This window comes from Seriola dumerili, unplaced genomic scaffold, assembly GCF_002260705.1.
Source record: "Seriola dumerili isolate Sdu_G_001 unplaced genomic scaffold, Sdu_1.0 BDQW01000012.1, whole genome shotgun sequence".
NCBI lineage: Eukaryota > Metazoa > Chordata > Actinopteri > Carangiformes > Carangidae > Seriola > Seriola dumerili.
The window spans coordinates 2,012,329-2,028,492 of NW_019174267.1; the positions used below are offsets into that span (position 1 = coordinate 2,012,329).

General features: G+C 45.0%; 1 protein-coding gene across 1 annotated transcript in view; it reads left to right on the forward strand.

The window, feature by feature from the left end:
* Positions 1–5,717: 5,717 nt before the first annotated feature.
* The window catches only part of trpm1 (transient receptor potential cation channel subfamily M member 1), a 39,655-nt gene continuing 29,208 nt past the window's right edge, over positions 5,718–16,164 (forward strand). The window contains exons 1-9 of the mRNA XM_022749980.1: positions 5,718–5,801; positions 10,258–10,334; positions 10,532–10,724; positions 11,446–11,659; positions 11,940–12,064; positions 12,214–12,385; positions 13,011–13,185; positions 14,004–14,127; positions 15,048–15,120. Of these exons, the coding sequence (XP_022605701.1) occupies positions 5,718–5,801; positions 10,258–10,334; positions 10,532–10,724; positions 11,446–11,659; positions 11,940–12,064; positions 12,214–12,385; positions 13,011–13,185; positions 14,004–14,127; positions 15,048–15,120 (1,237 nt within the window). The remainder of the gene's footprint in view (positions 5,802–10,257; positions 10,335–10,531; positions 10,725–11,445; positions 11,660–11,939; positions 12,065–12,213; positions 12,386–13,010; positions 13,186–14,003; positions 14,128–15,047; positions 15,121–16,164) is intronic.

Here is a 16,164-nt window from a genome sequence, read left to right on the forward strand (position 1 = left end):
CTGCGTCCTTTCAGATTTTAATGCGTCAGGGACGCAGGACACGTACCTAGCAACATCACTGCACACACACACATACACTCAAACACACACACAAGCCTGTATGTCTGAGAGATCCTGTGAGAAATCTGATGCACATTAAATGGTTAAAGGTAGACTGCTTCATGTACTTTATCAGGTTCTAACCGACTTGCCTGAGCAACACCACCTCCAAACCACTTATACAGTCCAACCCTCACCAACAAACAGGGTCAATTAAAGTCACCCAGCTGTTGAAACAAGTAAAGTGGGCTGAGGTGGATTTACTTTCCACCTCCTCCCTGAATGGCGGACCAAGCACATTACACAGACCTCAGACCAGTGTGCACTTGGTTTTCTAGAGCCAGCTGTCGGTGATTATGTGGACATGGAAAATAAGATGGAGAGATGGAGACTTAATAATAAAACATTGTTGATGTTGTCAGTTTCACTGATTGTGTTTTTTCCTTGTCCAAGGCGACCTGTAAATCACCAATCAAAGGCATATTTATAACCTTAATGACTTAAGCTCTGCGGCGGGGCTAATGACCGTTTTAGATGATTTCAAAAGAGGTGACAACTGATCATTCTTGATGGAGTTGTTCTGACTGCTTCCTGTCTCATATACAAGCAGACAGTTTTCCTACAGGAGAATTTACTCAAGTAACATGAGTCTGTAGGAGGGAGAGGGAATGAAAGACACATTGTTCAGATGCAGACAGATGAAGTTTATTGTTGACAAAAGAGAAATCAGCAGGGTCCAACTATTAAACAGCTGAATTCAGACAGAAAGGAAACAAGAAGCATGAAGATGTTTGCTGATGCTCATCATTGACATATCAGCTCCTCATGTTGAATCAATGGACTCTCACTTCACACATATAAGGTCTGTTTGCCCAACAGCGCTCGTCGTTCCAAAGGCCCCAAGCTGGAAAACACAAAACATCACATTAAGGCTCTGTGACACTCTGTCTCCTCATTGCCTGTTGAACCACCACATCCTGCTGTCCACTCTCCAATACATGAAGCCCTTTCTTGGTTAGAAACCTATCTCAGCGGTTCTCCTTCAGTGTGTCATGGCAAGGACAAACATCCTTATACATTACGCCTTAACCCTAACCCTTACTTTACCTTACCTTACCTTACCTTCATTCTCTCTGGAGTGGAGTCAGTGGGACCCTGAATTAAATATGATAACCTCAACAAAACCTATGAAATTATGTCCATGTGCTACTTACACCAGTAGTTCATCTCAATACATTTCTCTCATCAAATAGAAGTCTGGTTGCCCATGAGCAAAGTTACTATATATGAGCTTTGTACCATCGTTCCAAAACCCATAACCAAAGACATCAATGTGTGGAAGCCTAAAGCAAAAACAGACAACAGTTAAAAGAATATTTTACTATTGTTCATTAGGATGCTTGTTTCATCTTGAATTAGTCAATGTTCCAAAAAGGTTAATTTTGTCTTCACAGTCAATAATTTTAGTATTTACCAGTCGTGTCCTCAGTCCAATCCAGTAGTGGGGTTTTCCAGTGTGAACTTTGTACATGGCACACAGCACTTGATTCAGCTCCTCTTGGCTGTGCATCGTAACCAGGTGGCCTTTAAAACCACCAGCGGTGTACTTTTGACAGGTTTTCTGAAGTGAGCAGAGAGAAGAAGAGTTAGTCACCGCTGTCACCTCATGTTGACCTTTAGTAAAAGTATGAATACAACAAAGTAAAGCCCATTCAAAGTAAAAGTCCTGCATTTAAAACCTATTTGGTCCACACACATTCTCCAGGTCATGTAGATGAAGTATCATCAGTTCTGATACTATCACCACACCTGTCTGACTGTGTGAACAGGTCAAAGGTCACTTTCTGGTGCTGTCAGTGTCAGGCTCCTTTGGAGAAGCTCAGTGACTTGTGTGGTTCTTACCTTCTGCAGAGCCCAACATTATCATCATCATCATCATCATCATCATCATCATCATCATCAGGATGGCACCAACAGGACGCATGGTTCACAGATCACTGAGCTGGAAATGTCTCACAGATCAACTCTGTCACCAACAGTCAGTCACATGTTAGAAGACGTTCTTTTATCTGTTCTCATTGTAGTTCAAGGACAAATTCACGTTCTTACAAATCTGTCTTTAACCATATTTGGATGGCGTATTGGTGCAGTGATGTGCACTGCCTAAACAGACCTCAAAAAGGTGAACTTTGAGTTTAAAGTTGCTGTATGAACTTTAAAATAAAACATCAGTTTTCTACCACAAAGACCTGAGATCAGAGATCGACACACTTACCTCAGCTGTGGATCCTCCTCTGACTGGATGTCATTCTGATCTCTGTCACTCTTTAATACTCATTGCTCATGCAAATCAATTTTACTGTTCAAACAAAGAGATGGAAAATTCTCACAAACCACTTCACAAAGTAAGGTCAGGTCAAGTACACTTCATTGTACTGCCTGGGAAACTTGGGCTCTAAGGGTCTGTGTCTCATAAAACAACAAAGTCAACAGCAAAGTCCTAATACACATGCGCACACATAAACCGTACATTCAAACCTATTCAAAATGTGCCATCGATCACATTTTGAATATGAGGATGATAAAAACAGTGATTACAACAATAAATCCAGGTATAATGATAAACTGTGATAGAAGATAATAGTTCTTCCAACCTGAACAACCACCAACCCTCTGATACGACCCATTCAAGTGTCTCCTCAAATAGCACCCCTACTGTGGCATGTATACTGGACTTTGGTTGTCATGGTAACAATAATAAACACGGCCATCGCCAATGGTTACTATGATAACAGTCATGGTTTGGTTAGGTTTAGGAAAAGGTGGTGATTTGGGTTAAATTAAGTATTTCCTCAAAACGATCTTTGTTGTCATGGTTACAATAATAACGAATGGTCATGGATAATAGAACAACATAAACTGCTACTTTCAAATGGGAATCGAACACCTCTCTCCTTTGTCATTCATCCATCCACCACCACCAGTTATCAGCCTATTAACTGTCAAACATGAACAATGGACAAGATCATGGATCAGTGAATTAAGACTTGGTCAATTAAACAAAACCAAATGAAACGTCCGACTTCTACTGTGTTTGATGGAAACCGGCCACTGTCCATATGTGTGTGATAATTGTTGCCATGCAGTGTGTTAGGAGCAGGGGCAGCCAACAATTAAAACTGTGACCTAGTCTGGGGCGACCCAATAGCCCAATGGTTGGGGTGTTTTCTACATTGGTGCAAATGTCCTGAGCAGTGACTCTTTGCTGCATGTCATTCCCCTACTCTCTATCCCTGCATTTCCTGTCTCTGTTCACACCCAGGTGACACTGACACAATACTCCTGATGTAGTGGGCCCTATTGGTTTTGAAGAGTTTGGTGGTCCATGAGTTTTATTTTAGTGGTTAAGTGGTCTGAAAAAAAGTTTGACCTTTGTCTACACCACCCTTGTGATGTTCACTGGGGTGCAAGCTTCCAAGACATCCATAGTGCATAAAAATCATTAGTCTTTCAACTTGTTCAAAAGGTCTGTAGTGTCTTTGAGATACGAGGGCGATACATATACCTTTGAGTCTTTGACAATAGTCAACATACTGTGACAGTAGTTCTGTGACAGATAGGATCAGTTGCCCTGGAGGATGTAACAAGTCTTCATGGATTTTTGGAAGAGTATATAACAGTTTGTCTTCAGTAGGGATCTTAGAATCCAAAGGACCCCAGGCAAAGCAATCCATCAAAGAAAAAATGGTTTTGTGAGGTCGCACTGACCTTGACCTTTGACCTTTAGACACCAAAATCTAATCAGTTCGTCCTTGAGTTCAAGTGAAAGGTTTTACCAAATTTGAAGACGTTCCCTCAAGATGTTATGGAGATATTGCATTCACAAGGCTAAAACCATTTTTCGTGAGGTCACCATGACCTTGACCTTTGACCTTTGAAAAATCTAATCTAATCTGGATTTGTAGATGCTTGAAGACATTTCACCTTTCATCTGGGTTAGGTGTTCTTTGAAGACTCTCCACACAAACAACACCAGAGGGTGCTACATCTCTGTCAGTGAAACTACAGCTGAGGGACTCATAACATGTGTCTGTCTTAATTATGCAAAACATGACAATTAGTTCATTACATTAGGAACTTCAATGTTGTAAGTATCACTTCCTGTCTTGTAGCTACAGTTTCTCTGTGTTGTTGATCTGAAAGATGATGATGGGGGAAAAGAGGCGTGTCCTCATTATAACGAGGAGGCAGATGTCTGATTATCAGAATCTGACTCAGCACACACCTGTTCTCAGGTGAGTGTTAGAGACTCTGCTGCCTTCATGCTGGTCAGTCCTCTCATACAGATGCCAGAAACACCCCCCCCTCTAAATCTGGTTATTTTTACCAGAGGTTTGGTTCATATCAACATACTCAGCTTCACCTGGTCCATGTGTCCACTGTGCTGCCAGCAGGTGGAGCTCTGCCCCAGGGAGAAGGAGTCTATTATGGAGATTTACCTTCAATCACCATTTATTAAATCTGCATCCATTAAAGAGCCCGCCCCCTGTCCTCAGCAGCGTCCACTAATCCTGATTACAGAGGGAGAGGGAGGATGGGGTCTCTGTCTGCCAGATCCCACCCACAGATGACTGAATGCAACACAGACTGAAGGCTACAGGACCACAGGAGGACACAGGAGACAAGGAATGAGACACAGGACAGAAAAGGAGACATAGGAGGACACAGCAGACAGGAGGAGACACAAGACACACAGGAGACAGGGGAGGAGACACAAGACACACAGGAGACAGGGGAGGAGACACAAGACACACAGGAGACAGGGGAGGAGACACAAGACACACAGGAGACAGGGGAGGAGACACAGGACACAGGGGAGGAGACACAGGACACAAAGGAGACAGGGGAGGAGACACAGGACAGAAAAGGAGATTGAGGAGGAGACAGCAGAGAGAGGAGGAGGAGGATGAATGTGGAGGACAGCTGAACTTTATTAACATGGACAGCAGAGGGAGGAGAGGGACAAATGGATCCTTCAAACGCTCGTCCATCAAACGCAGCGCATCGTCTGGATCACAAAAGGTAAGACGCATCCAAGACTCACCTGAGATTCACCTGAGACTCACCTAAGATTCACCTGAGACTCATCTAAGACTCATCTGAGATTCATCTGAGACTCACCTGAAATTAATCTGAGACTCACCTGGGAGGCATCTAAGACTCACCTGAGACTCATCTGAGACGCATATAAGACTCATCTAAAACTCACCTGGGAGGCATTTAAGACTCACCTGAGACTCATCTGAGATTCATCTGAGACTCATCTAAGACTCATCTGAGATTCATCTGACACTCATCTGAGATTCATTTGAGACTCATCTAAGACTCATCTGAGATTCATCTGAGACTCACCTGATACTCATCTAAGACTCATCTGAGACTCACCTGGGAAGCATCTAAGACTCACCTGAGATTCATCTGAGACTCACCTGGGAGGCATCTGAGACTCATCTGAAATACATCTGAGACTCACCTGAGATTCATCTGAGACTCATCTGAGACTCATCTGAGATTCATCTGAGACTCACCTGAGATTAATCTGAGACTCATCTGAGATTTATCTGAGACTCACCTGGGACGCATCTAGGATCTGTGGAGGACAGCTGAACTTTATTAACATGGACAGCAGAGGGAGGAGAGGGACAAATGGATCCTTCAAACGCTCGTCCATCAAACGCAGCGCATCGTCTGGATCACAAAAGGTAAGACGCATCCAAGACTCACCTGAGATTCACCTGAGACTCATCTGAAATTCATCTGAGACTCATCTAAGACTCACCTGAGATTCATCTGACACTCATCTGAGACTCACCTGAGATTCATCTGAGACTCACCTGAGATTCATATGAGATTCATCTGAGACTCACCTGAGATTCATCTGAGACTCATCTGAGACTCACCTGAGACTCATCTAAGACTCATCTGAGACTCACCTGGGAGGCATTTAAGACTCACCTGGGAGGCATCTGAGACTCATCTGAAATAAATCTGAGACTCACCTGAGATTCATCTGAGACTCATCTGAGATTCATCTGAGAGTCATCTAAGACTCACCTGGGAGGCATTTAATACTCACCTGAGACTCATCTCAGACTCATCTGAGACTCACCTGGGACGCATCTAAGACTCACCTGAGACTCATCTGAGACGCATATAAGACTCATCTGAGATTCATCTGAGACTCATCTAAAACTCACCTGGGAGGCATTTAAGACTCACCTGAGACTCATCTGAGATTCATCTAAGACTCACCTGAGACTCATCTGAGACTCACCTGAGACTCATCTGAGACGCATCTAAGACTCACCTGAGACTCATCTGAGACTCATCTAAGACTCATCTGAGATACATCTAAGACTCACCTGAGACTCATCTGAGACGCATATAAGACTCATCTGAGATTCATCTGAGACTCATCTAAAACTCACCTGGGAGGCATTTAAGACTCACCTGAGACTCATCTGAGATTCATCTAAGACTCACCTGAGACTCATCTGAGACTCACCTGAGACTCATCTGAGACGCATCTAAGACTCACCTGAGACTCATCTAAGACTCATCTGAGATACATCTGAGACGCATCTAAGACTCACCTGAGACTCATCTAAGACTCATCTGAGATACATCTGAGACTTACCTGAGACTAATCTGAGACTCATCTAAGACTCACCTGAGACTCACCTGAGATTCCTCTGAGACTCACCTGAGACTCACCTGAGACTCATCTGCGATTCATCTGAGACTCACCTGAGACTCATCTAAGACTCATCTGAGATACATCTGAGACTTACCTGAGACTCACCTGAGACTCACCTGAGACTTATCTGCGATTCATCTGAGACTCACCTGAGACTCATCTAAGGCTCACCTGAGACTAATCTGAGACTCATCTAAGACTCATCTAAGATTCACCTGAGACTCATCTAAGACTCATCTGAGATTCATCTGAGACTCACCTGAGACTCACCTGAGACTCATCTAACGCTCACCTGAGACTCATCTAAGGCTCAACTGAGACTCACCTAAGACTCATCTAAGACTCACCTGAGTTTCATCTGAGATTCATCTAAGACTTACCTGAGACTCATCTAAGACTCACCTACGACTCACCTGAGACTCACCTACGACTCATCTGAGACTCATCTAAGACTAATCTGAGACTCTTCTGAGACTCATCTGAGACTCCCCTGAGACCGAGGACAGAAGTCTCCTCTGGGACGGAAGTCTCCTCAGAGGACAGAAGTCTCCTAAGTGGACAGACGTGTCCTTGGGGACTGAAGTCTCAGTTGCTGCTTTCAGTTTGATGTGTGTGCTGGAATTACTGGATGGTGCAGACGTCAACACTAGAGTTACATGTGTCTGTTTTATATGTTTTATAAGTCCTGTGACTGTTGACGTCTGGAGGATAGAGGACGTCCACCTGAGGTCTGACTGTTGGACATTGACTTAGATGAACTATGTTTGTGACCTCAGAGACTCAGTGTTCACCTCCAGTAGGCGCTGTAGGAGTCCCCTCTGATTAAGGGAGGTGTTCCTAATATTCTGTCCACTGCTGACATCAAAACTCAATCCCCATCAGATTGCTCGTCCTCTTCCTCCTCCTCCTCCTCTGATCATGTGACCTGATCAAGTTTAACTGACTTCATGTGATTCTGCTCCACAGACACAATCAGCTGTTGTGTTTTCATGTGACAGTGAAATCAGCCTGAGGACTGTCTGTCATCTTTAGCCTCATCTACATCGTCGTCTTCATCATCATCCTCACCATGTCTCCTCTCACATGTCAGTGATGAACGTAACAGACTATGTTTTTCTAAATGAGCTGTTGAATGAAGAGTGTGAGAGATTAACGACTCAGAGGGTGTGAGAGGCCTGGGGGGGTTTGGGGGATTATCAGGGTTGTAAATGAGATTAATGTTGTTCAGAGGAAATCTTGTTTCACAATGAGATGTTATATCACTGAGTTTTATTTTGTACAGAGACAGGAAGTAGATCACAGCTCATAGCTGACCGTGTACTTCTACAACACACTACTGTGTACTTCGACACACCACTGTGTACTTCTACTTCACACAACTGTGTACTTCTACACACCACTGTGTACTTCTACTTCACAGGAAATACCACATTAATCTGACAGCTTCAGATCAGAGTTAGTTGGTGGTTCTGATTGACGCAGGAGGTTCTGACCCTGTGACCTCTGACTTCTGACCATCCAGGATGCTTCTGTATTATTTCACCTTAACCAACCTTGACGGGAGCTCGGTCAGGGTCAGGGTCAGGGTCAGCCCACTGGTGCATGAGCCTCAGTTGTCTCAGTATTGTGGGATGTCTTCTGTTTGGAGTTGGTAACCCCCCATGAGCTGTGTCCTTAAAGACTGAATGAATGAAATCCAGTGGTCAAGGTCGTACTGAAGGAAACTGGTTTGAAGGTCTGAAGTGGACTAAGGAGGATTTGGTCCCTGCAGAGACGGTGGACGGACCTTTGAATATTTTGTGGGGATTTCTCAAAGCAGATTTGTTGAGCCTCTTGTGTTGAAGCTCGACGGGTCATGAGACTCCCAGAAGGATTACTTCGGACCAGAGTCATGAGACCGGCTCCAACAAAGAGCCCTGCTGCCTCACATGCTCGTCATATGAACCTGCTCAGCTGCACCGAGACCAGACTGAGACACTCAGTCCTCTCAGAGCTGCACCCAGACCAGACTGAGACACCCAGTCCTCTCAGAGCTGCACCCAGACCAGACTGAGACACCCAGTCCTCAGAGAACTGCCTCAGCCTTCAGTTTTGATCATTTTTCCGGGACGAGACGTTTGGACGTTCAGGTAGAGACAGGAGCTGCTGTGGGACGAGTCCACTCAGAGGTTTGTTTGATTTCATATCCAGAGTCTGAGTGTTACTGTTAGTGTTAACACTCACACTCAGACTCTGTTCTGTTTCCTGGTTCAGTTCAGACAAGTCACATCTGTTTCCTCAGTGAGTTTCTGACCCTGAAACTGGATGTATGGAGCTGGGGGGGTGCTGATATTGATGATGAGGATGAAGATTAAGATGATGAAGATGATGATGAAGATGATGATGAAGATGATGATGATGATGTTCATCATTGACGTGAAAAAGACAATAAAACGGAGGCTCATGTGACTTCACACGTTAATCCTCCATCATCCAGAGTGCAGGAATTTGTCAAAGTGCTTCAGAGAATCACACACACAACAACACACAACAACACACAGTAACACACAGTAACACACAGAGTCATTAGTGCTGTATGGATTTAAATACACAGGAAACAGATTTAAAGGCTCTTGTGTGTTTTTCGGAGCAGCAGATTAGAGGACAGAGGATAAGAGGATTGGATGCATAAAGAAATGGAAAGCTCCACTCTCCCAGTAATTAGCCAGATACACAAAGACATGAAGTTTGATGTTTCAGCCGTTTGTGGCCTGAAAACGATCATAGAAGAAGTAAAACACAACATAACAGCTGTTTGATGGAGACGACATTTTACTGCTCCTCGCTTCAATCCATAAAGTCACTGTCTGTAACAGAAACACATTCATGTTTTCTCTCTTCTCTCAGCTGCTTCTCTACATCATTAACTCTCAACTTTATACAGTTTTACAGATTTTGACATTTTGCTTTGACATCATTTCTATTATTTCAACATTCCTGGATTAACCTCCAGAGGGGCCCCGGGGGAAACTGACCCCCCTGTGCACCCAGAAATCCAGAAACCTACCAGTACTTCACAGCTGAAATAACTGATTAGTGAGTGCTGTCTCTCCCACAGAGTTCTGTCTGTACTGATTTAAACCAGATCACATTCAGGCTGAGACTCTTTAGTCTTTATTTGACAAATTATTTAAAGAATTAATGATAATTAAAACGATTACTGAATGGATTTGGACATGTCTGCTGTGTCTAACACTCACTGGGATCTCCTTCACAGCTTTGAATAAACAAGAGACAGCTTTCATAACTTCCTGAAAAAAAACTGAAATCTGAAATTTCTGCTGTAACGTCTTTATTTCATTCTTGTTGGTTGTTCGTGTTCTTGTGGAAATGTTCAACACTGTGTTTGAGTTTAGTTTTACAGCAGAAAGAACATGACAAAGCAGCATCAGTCCTGATGTCCACTTCCTGTTTTTCTTCAGATTCACAGAGTGTGGATTGAGAGGACTTTCCACAAGAGAGAATGTATCCAGATTATTCCCAGCAAAGACGCCAGCAGGTACTGACACAAACCACAGGGTCACACTGACTGTCAGGAGTGTATAGACTCACATAATGGACTCAAGTCACGGCTTCTTTACCTGAACACCTGACTGTTGCTTTAATAATATAAACTTTGCACCTTTAACTACACCCTCTCTGGTTGTGTCTCTCCTGTCCAAAGTATAAAATGTCTTTTTTGTGGTGTTGCTTCAGGTGCAGTTGTGGTCAGCTGGTGACACAGCACACCGCCATCTCTCCAGGGACCAAAGAGGAGGGGGCCCCACTGGTTCAGCTAGAGGTCCAACCGGCAGAGAGATGGACTCCCCTCAAACACACCCAGACCTCCCCCACTGACGCCTATGGAGTCATCGAGTTCCAGGGAGGAGGACACGTTAACAAGGCCATGGTACCAAACAGACACATCTACATCTAATAGACCTGTGACAGACCAAAACTCTGATAGACCAAAACCTGATAGTCCAAAACCGGATAGACCAAAACCTGATAGACCAAAACCCGATGGTCCAAAACTCTGATGGACCAAAACCTGATAGAGCAAAACCTGATAGAGCAAAACCTGATAGAGCAAAACCTGATAGTCCAAAACCTGATAGAGCAAAACCTGATAGAGCAAAACCTGATAGAGCAAAACCTGATAGTCCAAAACCTGATAGTCCAAAACCTGATAGACCAAAACCTGATAGTCCAAAACCTGATAGAGCAAAACCTGATAGTCCAAAACCTGATAGAGCAAAACCTGATAGAGCAAAACCTGATAGAGCAAAACCTGATAGTCCAAAACCTGATAGTCCAAAACCTGATAGAGCAAAACCTGATAGTTGAAAACCTGATAGAGCAAAACCTGATAGAGCAAAACCTGATAGTCCAAAACCTGATAGTCCAAAACCTGATAGAGCAAAACCTGATAGTCCAAAACCTGATAGTCCAAAACCTGATAGTCCAAAACCTGATAGAGCAAAACCTGATAGACCAAAACTCTGACAGACCAAAACCAGATAGTCCAAAACCTGATAGGCCAAGAATCTGGAGAAGAAAACTCTGGTTTAATGGTGAGATTCATGTAGTGGATCTTTGTCACTGAAAATCTCCTCCTCCTCCTCCTGCAGTACATCAGAGTCTCCTATGACTCTAAACCAGACTCTCTGCTCCACCTCATGGTGAAGGACTGGCAGTTGGAGCTCCCCACGCTGCTCATCTCTGTCCACGGAGGCCTTCAGAACTTCGACCTGCCGCCCAAACTGAAGCAGGTTTTTGGGAAAGGCCTGATCAAAGCCGCAGTGACCACTGGAGCCTGGATCTTCACTGGAGGAGTCAGTACAGGTACCACGGTCCAGGCTCCTCCTGGTCCCCAGTGAAACACTGATTCAGAATCAGCAGTGTTGTGGATGATCCAGTAAAGAGTGCTCATGTATGTATGTAATTAAACAGGTTCAAAGTAAAACCATGTCCCCACACCTTCTTAATCCATCATCAGGGGATGAACTTCACCTATGTGGTGATCACCTGAAAACCAACCCAACAGTAAAAATAATAGATTATCTTTATAGACTCTTCCGCCAACTGGATCCTGACCTTCTGCTGGTCATCTGTGGTCTTTCAGGAGTGATCCGCCATGTTGGAGACGCTCTGAAAGACCATTCGTCCAAATCCAGAGGAAAAGTCTGCGCTATTGGAATCGCTCCATGGGGGATCATCGAGAACAAAGAAGACCTGATCGGGAGAGACGTAAGTTAAACCAGACTAAACCAGACTGAACTGGACTAAACCAGACTGACCATCATAAAGACTTGGTCTTTAGTCCAGACTCACTTGTGATTTGTAAAACAGTAGCTGGCTCCTCCCACCTCTGATTGGACCAATCACGTGTGTTTCAGGTGACTCGGCCCTATCAGACCATGTCCAACCCACTCAGCAAGCTGTCAGTCCTGAACAGCAGCCACTCCCACTTCATCCTGTCCGATAACGGGACCAGTGGGAAGTACGGCGCCGAGGTCCGCCTCCGCCGCCAGCTGGAGAAACACATTGCCCTGCAGAAGATCAACACGCGTGAGTCATGTGACCTGCTGAGTTTACATTGTACCTGAGCAGGTTAAAGGACCTACATGTGACCAATGTAGATCTTCACTAGACAGGGTTCCTGTGAAAACTGTGGTCCAGTCCTCCTCAGACTCTTTTTGAATACGACTCCTGGTTCCTGATCCACGCTCATCAGTCCGACCTGCAGTGACCATCTTACCAATCATGTGACCTGTGGGTTTCCCTTTGTCATCCTATGCCTGGAGCTGTGTGTAAGGCAGGGACAGCAAAGGGAGGCTCAGCCGTCACCTCTCACTGCGGTCACAGAGGAACAGAGGCTAACAGTTTTCTCCTGCTTCCAGTTTTTGTGCTAAGCTATGCTAAACACTGGCCCACACAGAGAGACCAAACTGGAACCTGAGGATCCACAGAGACTCTAGTTCATGTTGCTGTACAGAGACAACAGGCTCAAACATCAGGGATCAATGTTATTGTGGTTTAAGTCAACAAACTGTAAAGAAACAATCTAAACTCATTTCATATTATTTCTGTGATATGTTTGATAACTGGGGTCAGGTCTGGACTGTGATGTATCAGTGCAGGTTGTGATAGTGGTGCTTCAACATTACAGATACTGTGTCTGTGTGTGTGCCAGGTCTGGGTCAGGGGGTCCCGGTGGTGTGTCTGATCCTGGAGGGGGGTCCTAACGTCATCTCCATTGTGCTGGAGAGTCTGAAGGAGGAGCCTCCGGTCCCTGTCGTGGTCTGTGACGGCAGCGGTAGAGCCTCTGACATCATTTCCTTTGCTCACAGATACTGTGAGGAGGACGGGTGAGGATCTCTCTCTTTCATAGATTAGAGTCAAGACAGATGACTGTGGTCCGACGGTATGACCAGGTGTGACCCTAGAGACACATCCTGAGGGACAAGTCATGAGAGACATGTCCTGAGAGACACGTCCTGAGGGACAAGTCATGAGAGACAGGTCCTGAGGGACAAGTCATGAGAACAAGTCATGAGAGACATGTCCTGAGAGACATGTCCTGAGGGACATGGCCTGAGAACAAGTCATGAGAGACATGTCCTGAGGGACATGGCCTGAGAACAAGTCATGAGAGACATGTCCTGAGGGACATGGCCTGAGAACAAGTCATGAGAGACATGTCCTGAGGGACATGGCCTGAGAACAAGTCATGAGAGACATGTCCTGAGGGACATGGCCTGAGAACAAGTCATGAGAGACATGTCCTGAGGGACATGGCCTGAGAACAAGTCATGAGAGACATGTCCTGAGGGACATGGCCTGAGAACAAGTCATGAGAGACATGTCCTGAGGGACAAGTCATGAGGGACAGGTCCTCAGAGACACGTCCTGAGAACAAGTCATGGGAGACATGTCCTGAGGGACAAGTCATGAGAGTAATGTCCTGAGGGACAGGTCCTGAGGGACAAGTCATGAGAGTAATGTCCTGAGGGACATGTCCTGAGAACAAGTCATGAGAGACATGTCTGAGGGACATGTCCTGAGGGACAAGTCCTGAGAGTAATGTCCTGAAGGACGGGTCCTAGGGGAGCGGTCCTGAGAGACACATCCTGAGGGACAGGTCCAGGACCTTCAGACTGATAGGTGAGCGTCTGTTCCTCCACAGGTTGGTGAGTGACAGCGTCAGAGAGCAGCTGCTCGTCACCATCCAGAAGACGTTCAACTACAGCCGCAGCCAGGCGCAGCAGATCTTCCTCATGGTGATGGAGTGCATGAAGAAGAGAGCGCTGGTAGGTGCAACAATAAACAGCTTCACTCACCATCATCAGGCTCTTCTGCTGTGATGACAGACATGATCTCTGAATCATGTTCTTTAAACTGAATGAAGCGATCCAGCCTATTGGGATCCAGGTGGGCGGGGCCACCCTCTCAGTTCATGGGTCTTGGCTGATGGGATGTGACCACAGAGTAAAACCTGCTCTCTGAGACCTCAGCAGTTGTGACATTAACATAATGATGAAGGTTTTACCTTTGACCCAAAACTGCAGCTCTTAGTGGAGATTGTTCTGTGACCCTCCGCCATTTATTTAATCCCACAATCCTCTGCTTACTCCTGAGAACAGCTGCAGCAGCATTCTGGCCATAAATGTAAAAAATAAATCACATCTCATCACTTAAAGTGATTTGTTGTCAGATTAAATGCTGCGCTGCACATCGACATGTTTCTGGATGGACCCGACCTGCAGTCTGAAACAAGACAGGAACCAACCAGACCAACTGCTTCTCTCCAGCTCACCATGCCTTTCAACTGAGTCAGACCTGAACTACAGGTTGACTCAGTGTGACATCACTTACTGATGATGTCATCATCTCTGATGTTGCTCCAGGACAAAGCTCCAGAGAAACAGAGTCTACAGAACTTCATAGATATTCCTTCTGTTTTTAAGTTTCCTTCAGTATCACAGTAAAACATCATGATACACTGTAGACAGGAGCTGATTCAGCTGATCACAGCTGATCTCAGAACAGTTTCTGTCCCTTGGATCTGATGCCAGTTTCATTCATCATGTCATTTCCCGCCCTCTTGTGGTGGCAGCAGGGTATTGTCTCTGAAGCTAGCTTTACTTCCATCTGTTTCTATAGTTTCTGTCATTTTCATGGGTGTGACCGTGTCCTGTTGACAAAGACTGCAGTTGTGTGTTGTGTGTAGATCACAGTGTTCAGGATGGGCTCAGAGGGACAGCAGGACATTGAGATGTCCATCCTCACAGCTCTGCTCAAAGGTGACATCTACACATTTATTAAGAAGACACACACACACACACACACACACACACACANAAAGGCAAAGCCAGAGGGAAGAAAGGAAAAGGAGGCAAAACTAAACCTGAACCACCAGAGGAGACCGACCCCAGGAAACTGGAGCTGCTGAACTGGGTGAGTGACATCATGACCTTTAATAAAACAACCAAGTTCACGTTCACTTGTTACCTGTTCCTCTGACACAGTCACAGTGTAACACAGAGAACAGACCTCACACTCACATGAATTGATCAGCTACTCTGGAGCGATCAATAGATTACCTGATCAGATGCCTGAGTTCAATAGTGCAGTACTCAAGTGGAACAGCAGGGGGCAGCCCTCCACTGAGCTAAAGAAAGAGAGTTCGAGTTGGTTGATGATGAAGATGATGATGATGATGATGATGATGATGATGATGATGATGATGATGATGATGAAGGTGATGATGATGATGATGATGATGATGATGACGACGATGACAATGATGATGAGGATGATGGTGATGGTGATGACGATGAAGATGACGATGACGATGGTGATGGTGGTGATGATTATAAGGATGATGATGATGATGACGGTGAGGATGATGACGACGATGATGGTGATAGTGATGACGATGATGATGCGGATGATGGTGATGGTGATGACGATGAAGATGACGATGAAGATGACGATGGTGATGGTGGTGATGATTATAAGGATGATGATGATGATGATGACGACGATGATGGTGATAGTGATGACGATGGTGATGATGAGGATGATGGTGATGGTGATGATGATGATGATGACGGTGAGTATGATGACGACGATGATGGTGATGGTGATGACGATGAAGATGACGATGAAGATGACGATGGTGATGGGGATGGTGGTGATGATTATAAGGATGATGATGACGGTGAGGATGATGACGACGATGATGGTGATAGTGATGACGATGGTGATGATGATGATGATGAGGATGATGGTGATGGTGATGACGATGATGATGATGATGACGGTGAGGATGATGACGACGATGA